Source organism: Ranitomeya variabilis, chromosome 3 (genome assembly GCF_051348905.1).
Source record: "Ranitomeya variabilis isolate aRanVar5 chromosome 3, aRanVar5.hap1, whole genome shotgun sequence".
Lineage (NCBI taxonomy): Eukaryota > Metazoa > Chordata > Amphibia > Anura > Dendrobatidae > Ranitomeya > Ranitomeya variabilis.
In genome coordinates, this window is record NC_135234.1 from 372917181 (window position 1) to 372929679 (window position 12499).

The 12499-nt window shown below is 43.7% G+C and overlaps 1 protein-coding gene across 4 annotated transcripts in view; it reads right to left on the reverse strand.

Moving 5' to 3' along the window:
- VAV1 (vav guanine nucleotide exchange factor 1) overlaps positions 1–12499 on the reverse strand; it is a 157587-nt gene that overhangs the window by 24739 nt on the left and 120349 nt on the right. For 3 of the 4 annotated variants that reach the window (XM_077295973.1, XM_077295971.1, XM_077295970.1), the window contains 5 exons: positions 12200–12301; positions 12013–12104; positions 10664–10689; positions 9943–9985; positions 9637–9773 (listed from right to left, as the gene is read on the reverse strand). In XM_077295973.1, coding sequence (XP_077152088.1) covers positions 9637–9773; positions 9943–9985; positions 10664–10689; positions 12013–12104; positions 12200–12301 — 400 coding nt within the window. The remainder of the gene's footprint in view (positions 1–9636; positions 9774–9942; positions 9986–10663; positions 10690–12012; positions 12105–12199; positions 12302–12499) is intronic. The other variant, XM_077295972.1, reaches the window with a different exon arrangement.

Consider the following 12499-nt stretch of genomic DNA (forward strand, 5'->3'; position numbering starts at 1 on the left):
CCATTGGCTAGTAATAAACCACAATACTGGACACAAGTGACTATGCGTGTTAATCCGGATCACCAGGAGGTTATTCGCTTTCTGGTGCTGTATAATCTACATGATGTTTTGGTGCTGGGATTGCCATGGCTGCAATCTCATAACCCAGTCCTCGACTGGAGAGCTATGTCTGTGTTAAGCTGGGGATGTAAAGGAACTCATGGGGACGTACCTTTGGTTTCCATTTCATCATCTATTCCCTCTGAGATTCCTGAATTCTTGTCTGACTTTCGTGACGTTTTTGAAGAACCCAAGGTTGGTTCACTACCTCCGCACCGGGAGTGCGATTGTGCCATAGACTTGATCCCGGGTAGTAAATACCCTAAGGGTCGTTTATTTAATCTGTCTGTGCCTGAACACGCTGCTATGCGAGAATATATAAAGGAGTCCTTGGAAAAGGGACATATTCGTCCTTCGTCATCTCCCTTAGGAGCCGGTTTTTTCTTTGTGTCTAAGAAAGACGGCTCTTTGAGGCCGTGTATTGATTATCGACTTTTGAATAAAATCACGGTTAAATATCAATATCCGTTACCACTGCTTACTGATTTGTTTGCTCGTATAAAGGGGGCCAAGTGGTTCTCTAAGATTGATCTCCGTGGGGCGTATAATTTGGTGCGAATCAAGCAGGGGGATGAGTGGAAAACCGCATTTAATACGCCCGAGGGCCATTTTGAGTATTTGGTGATGCCTTTTGGTCTTTCAAATGCCCCTTCAGTCTTCCAGTCCTTTATGCATGACATTTTCCGTGATTATTTGGATAAATTTATGATTGTGTATCTGGATGATATTCTGATTTTTTCGGATGACTGGGACTCTCATGTCCAGCAGGTCAGGAGGGTTTTTCAGGTTTTGCGGTCTAATTCCTTGTGTGTGAAGGGTTCTAAGTGTGTTTTTGGGGTTCAGAAGATTTCCTTCTTGGGATACATTTTTTCCCCCTCTTCCATCGAGATGGATCCTGTCAAGGTTCAGGCTATTGGTGATTGGACGCAACCCTCTTCTCTTAAGAGTCTTCAGAAATTTTTGGGCTTTGCTAACTTTTATCGTCGATTTATTGCTGGTTTTTCTGATGTTGTAAAACCATTGACTGATTTGACTAAGAAGGGTGCTGATGTTGCTGATTGGTCCCCTGATGCTGTGGAGGCCTTTCGGGAGCTCAAGCGCCGCTTTTCTTCCGCCCCAGTGTTGCGTCAGCCTGATGTTGCTCTTCCTTTTCAGGTTGAGGTCGACGCTTCTGAAATCGGAGCTGGGGCGGTGTTGTCGCAGAGAAGTTCCGACTGCTCCGTGATGAGACCTTGTGCTTTTTTTTCCCGTAAATTTTCGCCCGCCGAGCGGAATTATGATATTGGGAATCGGGAGCTTTTGGCCATGAAGTGGGCTTTTGAGGAGTGGCGTCACTGGCTTGAGGGGGCCAGACATCAGGTGGTGGTATTGACTGACCACAAAAATTTAATTTACCTTGAGTCTGCCAGGCGCCTGAATCCTAGACAAGCGCGCTGGTCGTTGTTTTTCTCTCGGTTTAATTTTGTGGTGTCTTACCTACCGGGTTCTAAGAATGTTAAGGCGGATGCCCTTTCTAGGAGTTTTGAGCCTGACTCCCCTGGTAATTCTGAGCCCACAGGTATCCTTAAAGATGGAGTGATATTGTCTGCCGTTTCTCCAGACCTGCGGCGGGCCTTGCAGGAGTTTCAGGCGGATAGACCTGATCGTTGCCCACCTGGTAGACTGTTTGTTCCTGATGATTGGACCAGTAGAGTCATCTCTGAGGTTCATTCTTCTGCGTTGGCAGGTCATCCTGGAATCTTTGGTACCAGGGATTTGGTGGCAAGGTCCTTCTGGTGGCCTTCCCTGTCACGAGATGTGCGAGGCTTTGTGCAGTCTTGTGACGTTTGTGCTCGGGCCAAGCCTTGTTGTTCTCGGGCTAGTGGATTGTTGTTACCCTTGCCTATCCCGAAGAGGCCTTGGACGCACATCTCGATGGATTTTATTTCGGATCTGCCTGTTTCTCAGAAGATGTCTGTCATCTGGGTGGTGTGTGGCCGTTTCTCTAAGATGGTCCATCTGGTTCCCTTGCCTAAGTTGCCTTCTTCTTCCGAGTTGGTTCCTCTGTTTTTTCAAAATGTTGTTCGTTTGCATGGTATTCCGGAGAATATCGTTTCTGACAGAGGGACCCAATTCGTGTCTAGATTTTGGCGGGCATTCTGTGCTAGGATGGGCATAGATTTGTCTTTTTCGTCTGCTTTCCATCCTCAGACTAATGGCCAGACCGAGCGGACTAATCAGACCTTGGAGACATATTTGAGGTGTTTTGTGTCTGCGGATCAGGATGATTGGGTTGCTTTTTTGCCTTTGGCGGAGTTCGCCCTCAATAATCGGGCCAGCTCTGCCACCTTGGTGTCCCCGTTTTTCTGTAATTCGGGGTTTCATCCTCGATTTTCCTCCGGTCAAGTGGAATCTTCGGATTGTCCTGGAGTGGATGCTGTGGTGGAGAGGTTGCATCAGATTTGGGGGCAGGTGGTGGACAATTTGAAGTTGTCCCAGGAGAAGACTCAGCTTTTTGCCAACCGCCGTCGTCGTGTTGGTCCTCGGCTTTATGTTGGGGACTTGGTGTGGTTGTCTTCTCGTTTTGTCCCTATGAGGGTTTCTTCTCCTAAGTTTAAGCCTCGGTTCATCGGCCCGTACAAGATATTGGAGATTCTTAACCCTGTGTCCTTCCGTTTGGACCTCCCTGCATCCTTTTCGATTCATAATGTTTTTCATCGGTCATTGTTGCGCAGGTATGAGGTACCAGCTGTGCCTTCCGTTGAGCCTCCTGCTCCGGTGTTGGTTGAGGGTGAGTTGGAGTACGTTGTGGAAAAGATCTTGGACTCTCGTGTTTCCAGACGGAAACTCCAGTATCTGGTCAAATGGAAGGGATACGGTCAGGAGGATAATTCTTGGGTCACTGCCTCTGATGTTCATGCCTCCGATCTTGTCCGTGCCTTTCATAGGGCTCATCCTGATCGCCCTGGTGGTTCTGGTGAGGGTTCGGTGCCCCCTCCTTGAGGGGGGGGTACTGTTGTGAAATTGGATTCTGGGCTCCCCCGGTGGCCACTTTTGGAATTTAACTTGTGTGCATCATCCCCTCTGTTCACCTGCTCCTATCAGGATGTGGGAGTCGCTATATAACCTTGCTCCTCTGTCAGTTTCATGCCGGTCAACAATGTAATCAGTAGCCTTTCTGTGCATGTTCCTGCTACTAGACAACTCCCAGCTAAGTTGGACTTTTGTCCTTGTGTGTTTTTGCATTTTGTTCCTGTTCACAGCTGCTGTTTCGTTACTGTGTCTGGAAAGCTCTTGTGAGCGGAAATTGCCACTCTGGTGTTATGAGTTAATGCTAGAGTCTTAAAGTAATTTCTGGATGGTGTTTTGATAGGGTTTTCTGCTGACCATGAAAGTGCCCTTTCTGTCTTCATGCTATCTAGTAAGCGGACCTCGATTTTGCTAAACCTATTTTCATACTACGTTTGTCATTTCATCTAAAATCACCGCCAATATATGTGGGGCCTCTGTCTGCCTTTTGGGAAAATTTCTCTAGAGGTGAGCCAGGACTGTCTTTTCCTCTGCTAGGATTAGGTAGTTCTCCGGCTGGCGCTGGGCATCTAGGGATAAAAAAAACGTAGGCATGCTACCCGGCCACTTCTAGTTGTGCGGCAGGTTTAGTTCATGGTCAGTATAGTTTCCATCTTCCAAGAGCTAGTTCTCATATATGCTGGGCTATGTTCTCTCGCCATTGAGAATCATGACAGGTCCCTCTGTCAGAAACGATATTCTCCGGAATACCATGCAAACGAACAACATTTTGAAAAAACAGAGGAACCAACTCGGAAGAAGAAGGCAACTTAGGCAAGGGAACCAGATGGACCATCTTAGAGAAACGGTCACACACCACCCAGATGACAGACATCCTCTGAGAAACAGGCAGATCCGAAATAAAATCCATCGAGATGTGTGTCCAAGGCCTCTTCGGGATAGGCAAGGGTAACAACAATCCACTAGCCCGAGAACAACAAGGCTTGGCCCGAGCACAAACGTCACAAGACTGCACAAAGCCTCGCACATCTCGTGACAGGGAAGGCCACCAGAAGGACCTTGCCACCAAATCCCTGGTACCAAAGATTCCAGGATGACCTGCCAACGCAGAAGAATGAACCTCAGAGATGACTCTACTGGTCCAATCATCAGGAACAAACAGTCTACCAGGTGGGCAACGATCAGGTCTATCCGCCTGAAACTCCTGCAAGGCCCGCCGCAGGTCTGGAGAAACGGCAGACAATATCACTCCATCTTTAAGGATACCTGTGGGCTCAGAATTACCAGGGGAGTCAGGCTCAAAACTCCTAGAAAGGGCATCCGCCTTAACATTCTTAGAACCCGGTAGGTAAGACACCACAAAATTAAACCGAGAGAAAAACAACGACCAGCGCGCTTGTCTAGGATTCAGGCACCTGGCAGACTCAAGGTAAATTAAATTTTTGTGGTCAGTCAATACCACCACCTGATGTCTGGCCCCCTCAAGCCAGTGACGCCACTCCTCAAAAGCCCACTTCATGGCCAAAAGCTCCCGATTCCCAATATCATAATTCCGCTCGGCGGGCGAAAATTTACGGGAAAAAAAAGCACAAGGTCTCATCACGGAGCAGTCGGAACTTCTCTGCGACAACACCGCCCCAGCTCCGATTTCAGAAGCGTCGACCTCAACCTGAAAAGGAAGAGCAACATCAGGCTGACGCAACACTGGGGCGGAAGAAAAGCGGCGCTTGAGCTCCCGAAAGGCCTCCACAGCATCAGGGGACCAATCGGCAACATCAGCACCCTTCTTAGTCAAATCAGTCAATGGTTTTACAACATCAGAAAAACCAGCAATAAATCGACGATAAAAGTTAGCAAAGCCCAAAAATTTCTGAAGACTCTTAAGAGAAGAGGGTTGCGTCCAATCACCAATAGCCTGAACCTTGACAGGATCCATCTCGATGGAAGAGGGGGAAAAAATGTATCCCAAGAAGGAAATCTTCTGAACCCCAAAAACACACTTAGAACCCTTCACACACAAGGAATTAGACCGCAAAACCTGAAAAACCCTCCTGACCTGCTGGACATGAGAGTCCCAGTCATCCGAAAAAATCAGAATATCATCCAGATACACAATCATAAATTTATCCAAACAATCGCGGAAAACGTCATGCATAAAGGACTGGAAGACTGAAGGGGCATTTGAAAGACCAAAAGGCATCACCAAATACTCAAAATGGCCCTCGGGCGTATTAAATGCGGTTTTCCACTCATCCCCCTGCTTGATTCGCACCAAATTATACGCCCCACGGAGATCAATCTTAGAGAACCACTTGGCCCCCTTTATACGAGCAAACAAATCAGTAAGCAGTGGTAACGGATATTGATATTTAACCGTGATTTTATTCAAAAGTCGATAATCAATACACGGCCTCAAAGAGCCGTCTTTCTTAGACACAAAGAAAAAACCGGCTCCTAAGGGAGATGACGAAGGACGAATATGTCCCTTTTCCAAGGACTCCTTTATATATTCTCGCATAGCAGCGTGTTCAGGCACAGACAGATTAAATAAACGACCCTTAGGGTATTTACTACCCGGGATCAAGTCTATGGCACAATCGCACTCCCGGTGCGGAGGTAGTGAACCAACCTTGGGTTCTTCAAAAACGTCACGAAAGTCAGACAAGAATTCAGGAATCTCAGAGGGAATAGATGATGAAATGGAAACCAAAGGTACGTCCCCATGAGTTCCTTTACATCCCCAGCTTAACACAGACATAGCTCTCCAGTCGAGGACTGGGTTATGAGATTGCAGCCATGGCAATCCCAGCACCAAAACATCATGTAGATTATACAGCACCAGAAAGCGAATAACCTCCTGGTGATCCGGATTAACACGCATAGTCACTTGTGTCCAGTATTGTAGTTTATTACTAGCCAATGGGGTGGAGTCAATCCCTTTCAGAGGTATCGGAGCCTCCAATGGCTCCAAATCATACCCACAGCGTTTGGCAAAGGACCAATCCATAAGACTCAAAGCAGCGCCAGAGTCGACATAGGCGTCCGCGGTAATAGATGACAAAGAACAAATCAGGGTCACAGATAGAATAAACTTAGACTGTAAAGTGCTAATTGAAACAGACTTGTCAGGCTTCTTAGTACGCTTAAAGCATGCTGATATAACATGAGTTGAATCACCACAATAGAAGCACAACCCATTTTTTCGTCTAAAATTCTGCCGCTCGCTTCTGGACAGAATTCTATCACATTGCATATTTTCTGGCGTTTTCTCAGTAGACACCGCCAAATGGTGCACAGGTTTGCGCTCCCGCAGACGCCTATCGATCTGAATAGCCATCGTCATGGACTCATTCAGACTCGCAGGCACAGGGAACCCCACCATAACATCCTTAATGGCATCAGAGAGACCTTCTCTGAAAATCGCCGCCAGGGCGCACTCATTCCACTGAGTAAGCACAGACCATTTGCGGAATTTTTGGCAGTATATTTCAGCTTCATCTTGCCCCTGAGACAAGGACATCAAGGCCTTCTCCGCCTGAAGCTCTAAATGAGGTTCCTCATAAAGCAACCCCAAGGCCAGAAAAAACGCATCCACATTGAGCAACGCAGGATCCCCTGGTGCCAATGCAAAAGCCCAGTCTTGAGGGTCGCCCCGGAGCAAGGAAATTACAATCCTGACCTGCTGTGCAGGGTCTCCGGCAGAGCGAGACTTCAGGGACAAAAACAATTTGCAATTATTTTTAAAATTTTGAAAGTGAGATCTATTCCCCGAGAAGAATTCAGGCAAAGGAATTCTAGGCTCAGACATAGGTGCATAAACAACAAAATCTTGCAAATTTTGTACCTTTGTGGCGAGATTATTCAAACCTGTAGCTACACTCTGAAGATCCATTTGAAACAGGTGAACACAGAGCCATTCAAGGATTAGAAGGAGAGGAAGAGAGGAAAGCTGCAGTATAGGCAGACTAGCAAGTGATTCAATTAAGAGCACACTCAGAACTAGAGGGAAAAAAAAAAAAAAAAATTGTAGCAGACTTCTTTTTTCTCTCCTTTCTCAGCCAGTAATTTAACCCTTTTTTGGGCCGGTCAAACTGTCATGATTCTCAATGGCGAGAGAACATAGCCCAGCATATATGAGAACTAGCTCTTGGAAGATGGAAACTATACTGACCATGAACTAAACCTGCCGCACAACTAGAAGTGGCCGGGTAGCATGCCTACGTTTTTTTATCCCTAGATGCCCAGCGCCAGCCGGAGAACTACCTAATCCTAGCAGAGGAAAAGACAGTCCTGGCTCACCTCTAGAGAAATTTTCCCAAAAGGCAGACAGAGGCCCCCACATATATTGGCGGTGATTTAAGATGAAATGACAAACGTAGTATGAAAATAGGTTTAGCAAAATCGAGGTCCGCTTACTAGATAGCATGAAGACAGAAAGGGCACTTTCATGGTCAGCAGAAAACCCTATCAAAACACCATCCAGAAATTACTTTAAGACTCTAGCATTAACTCATAACACCAGAGTGGCAATTTCCGCTCACAAGAGCTTTCCAGACACAGTAACGAAACAGCAGCTGTGAACAGGAACAAAATGCAAAAACACACAAGGACAAAAGTCCAACTTAGCTGGGAGTTGTCTAGTAGCAGGAACATGCACAGAAAGGCTACTGATTACATTGTTGACCGGCATGAAACTGACAGAGGAGCAAGGTTATATAGCGACTCCCACATCCTGATAGGAGCAGGTGAACAGAGGGGATGATGCACACAAGTTAAATTCCACAAGTGGCCACCGGGGGAGCCCAGAATCCAATTTCACAACAATCCACATTAAAATTGGATGAAGGGTTTAGGAGTTTCAGCTCCTTAACATGTGCCACCCTGTTTTTAAAGGGACCAAAAGTAATTGGACAGATTCAATGATTTTAAATAAAATGTTAATTTTTAGTACTTGGTTGAAAACCCTTTGTTGGCAATGACTGCCTGAAGTCTTGAACTCGTGGACATCACCAGACGCTGTGTTTCCTCCTTTTTGATGCTCTGCCAGGCCTTCACTGCAGTGGTTTTCAGTTGATGTTTGTTTGCGGGCCTTTCTGTCTGAAGTTTAGTCTTTAACAAGTGAAATACATTCTCAATTGGGTTGAGATCAGGTGGCTGACTTGGCCATTCAAGAATATTCCACTTCTTTGCTTTAATAAACTCCTGGGTTGCTTTGGCTTTATGTTTTGGGTCATTGTCCATCTGTAGTATGAAACGACGACCAATCAGTTTGGCTGCATTTGGCTGGATCTGAGCACACAGTATGGCTCTGAATACCTCAGAATTCATTCGGCTGCTTCTGTCCTGTGTCAATCATCAATAAACACTAGTGACCCAGTGCCACTGGCAGCCATGCATGCCCAAGCCATCACACTGCCTCCGCCGTGTTTTACAGATGATGTGGTATGCTTTGGATCATGAGCTGTACCACGCCTTCGCCATACTTTTCTATTTCCATCATTCTGGTAGAGGTTGATCTTGGTTTCATCTGTCCAAAAAATGTTTTTCCAGAACTGTGCTGGCTTTTTTAGATGTTTTATAGCAAAGTCCAGTCTGGCCTTTTTATTCTTGATTCTTATGAGTGGCTTGCACCGTGCAGTGAACCCTCTGTAGTTACTTTCATGCAGTCTTCTTTTTATGGTAGATTTGGATATTGATACGCCGACCTCCTGGAGAGTGTTGTTCACTTGGTTGGCTGTTGTGAAGGGGTTTCTCTTCACCATGGAGATTATTCTGCGATCACCCACCACTGTTGTCTTCCGTGGGCGCCCAGGTCTTTTTGCATTGATGAGTTCACCAGTGCTTTCTTTCTTTCTCAGGATGTACCAAACTGTAGATTTTGCCACTCCTAATATTGTAGCAATTTCTCGGATGGGTTTTTTCTGTTTTCGCAGCTTAAGGATGGCTTGTTTCACCTGCATGGAGAGCTCCTTTGACCGCATGTTTACTTCACAGCAAAACCTTCCAAATGCAAGCACCACACCTCAAATCAACTCCAGGCTTTTTATCTTCTTAATTGAGAATGACATAATGAAGGGATTTCCCACACCTGTCCATGAAATAGCCTTGGAGTCAATTGTCCAATTACTTTTGGTCCCTTTAAAAACAGGGTGGCACATGTTAAGGAGCTGAAACTCCTAAACCCTTCATCCAATTTTAATGTGGATACCCTCAAATGAAAGCTGAAAGTCTGAACTTCAACTGCATCTGAATTGTTTTGTTTAAAATTCATTGTGGTAATATCTATAACCAAAATTAGAAAAATGTTGTCTCTGTCCAAATATATATGGACCTAACTGTACGTAGCACATGTGTTGTACACCCAGCAGTAATACCATATGGTCAGGGAGCATTTTCTGTAGAATGGTAAATGTAGAATGACACATGTACGCCTTGCACTGGACAGCTTAGGCACGTATGGCTATTGGCTATGTAATAAAATACGGTACGCAGAAACTCCATACTTCAGGATAATATAAGACCATTTACCTCCCACCAGTTCTGCTCAGCTTCAGCTTTTGTCAGTTCTATGACGTCCCCCTTTTGCATTTGTAGGGGTGGGCCAAAAGCAATAGGAGGTGGAGGAATTCCCACATAGTTGTGACAAGTCTCCATCTTCGTAAGACCTGTATAGACATACATTTATAGACAAGTCATCACTTAGATTAAGGTGTGGAATTTAGGTTCAGTTATCTGTTCATCCCAACAGGGATCTTTTAAAAGCACTTCCCAAGGTGCTTCTGCCCCATTTTCCGACATTTGCATAAATTCTGCTTGTCTATAGAAAGCACATACCTGTTTCTGCTCTTTTACTTGGTGGCCCACGACCAGCTTTCTGCTAAAAATGACATTATAAAGTGTAAGAATTGACAATCCTGACTATTCTTAGTGTAGTATAATGGAGCTAAATAAAACAAGCAAAATAATAGTATAACACTATACTATAACTATTCAACATTTGCTTTACTACACTTCTTTCTTCCTACTCTTTTCTCACTTGCTCACAATTTTTTTTTTACCACAGTCATGATACACCAGACCTGTTAGACCTCATTCACATGTCAGTATTTTTGCATCAGTATTTCATGAATATTTGTATGTCAAATCCAGGAAAACACAGAACAGGTGTCAATCTTTCAATTATAGTTATTCTCTGTAACTTTCACTCCCGGCTTTGGCATACAAATAGTAATGCAAAATACTGACATGTGAATGAGGCCTTGCCATGGAACCATTTCCAATACAGTTGACTTCACCTTACAATTGTTGGTCTACTGTTCTTAAATTGTATTTCACTATTTTGCCTGTGTATTCTGCCTTAGGTTCAGAACACTATTAACCTGCAGATAACCGCATATCGGCAGGTAAATAGCATTTTTTCACGTGACAGGTTCCCTTTAAATACTCAAAGTACTGTAGTTGCCCATTTTCTATAAAACCAGCCCAATATTTAGGAACAATACAAAAACAGGGCATGAAATGGATTGTCTGTTTTATCCTATTCTATACATTTTACCTTTTTTAGGGCAGCGCCAGCACCATCTGGAAAAAAAAATCACAGTATAGTAATATGTTATAGAAAGGTCATCAGACCATGAATTTGTGACAATTGTGCCATCAAATCACTTTCCAACAAATATGTAAGAAATATACATTATATCTTTATATCTCAACATTCCAGTTATCTGTATAATCTATGTCTTGACATAACATCCTGAACCATCTGATGACATTTTTCATTTTATAGTGATGTACAATAACAAATTGTATTGTGGTACCGTGTTTGTAATCTGCCTGAAGAAGGAGCCACTGTGCTCTGAAAGCTTGCAAACATATTATTTTCTGGTTAGCCAATAAAGGTATCACTCCTAGAATACTTCTGTCATCACTGGGCAGAAAAATATTCACACCGATTTTTATAGTGATACTTCCAGATAGATGAAAATGGACAAAGTCAATTTTAGTCCAAAAGGAATTTCTATTTTTCCATAAAAAATAATCATGGCGTCGAGACAAGTTTGTATAATGGAAACCTTCCTAATACACTTTGTGTTTTAGTTCCTCACCATTTTCTAGATCTGCACTTCCTGTCAGTGAGTATAAACAGCCTGAAAACATCAGATTATTCTCAGCAGACAGGTAAAGACTGTGAACGTGGGTGCACAGGAATAGGTCAGGCTGGGTCTTCAGCCTCAGCTTATAAGTTTGATTTTTTTTCCATTTCCTATCAGTAAAAAGGATCTGAAAATACGTGGAATGATTGATAAGCCATTGATAATTATTTGCTAGTTTGATGATAACCCATTGATTGTAGCATTTGAATCCTCTTTCAATTAGACATAACATTGCTTCCTATATGGCCAGTTTCATAGATTACTGGGGGTTTGGGGCAATAACTACACTAAAGTTTACTGAACTAGGAATTAACAGGCAAAAGAAAAGTACCGGTATTTGACACTGCTATGAAATTACAACTATTACATATCACATTGAATCTTCATAACATGATCAATATCGACTCTAGTGCTGTAGCATTATATGACCCTGGTTCTCAAAGAATGCATACTCATACTGCGGATTTTGGAGCAGAATGTTCGGTGACGATTTTACTAATCTGAATGGAGCTTGCAGAAGCCCTTGTGGTTTCCACCAATACAACTCCATTTAGCAGGAACTTTGTTTTTTAGCACAAAAAAATCTCGCTATATCGCTTCTGTGCGTGTGGATGTACAGTAGTCAGTGTACAATTTACTATAGCAATAATCTTCTATTGGCGCTTTATTATTCCCTGCTAAACACCTAAAATCTCAGTTTATTTTCCCATTATTGGGTTAGGGGTCTTCATACTCTAGAATTAGCTCTCACCTTGTCTCCCACAGCATGGCACTCTTCCCAAGCATTCCTTATGAGCTGGAGCTCGGCAGTTGACACATCTGTATCCCTGAAAGAACATGCCCCTATGGTGCCAAATATACGTATACAAGATTACACTAGTGAATGATGTGTCAAAATAACAAACTATTTCCTATGAGACTTTTCACAAGATTCATACCTTAGCAGCATTTGGCAGGATCTGCATGTAGCTGTGTTCTCAAAGGAGTACATTTGGAAATCATGTCCATTTGCATGAGCATCTTCAGGGTAAATATTAGATCTGCAATGCAGAATTTCACATTTTGAATTTTAAAGTATCTCTTTGGTAAATTAATGAACATAAAATTTGTGTATATTGTGCAGTGCATGCATTCTAAAGTGGAGAACATGTATGAGAATTATTGAAGTGAAACATTTACTATGTATGACAATGAAGAAACCCAATAGCATAAATGTCATATCAAGTTATAAAATATGC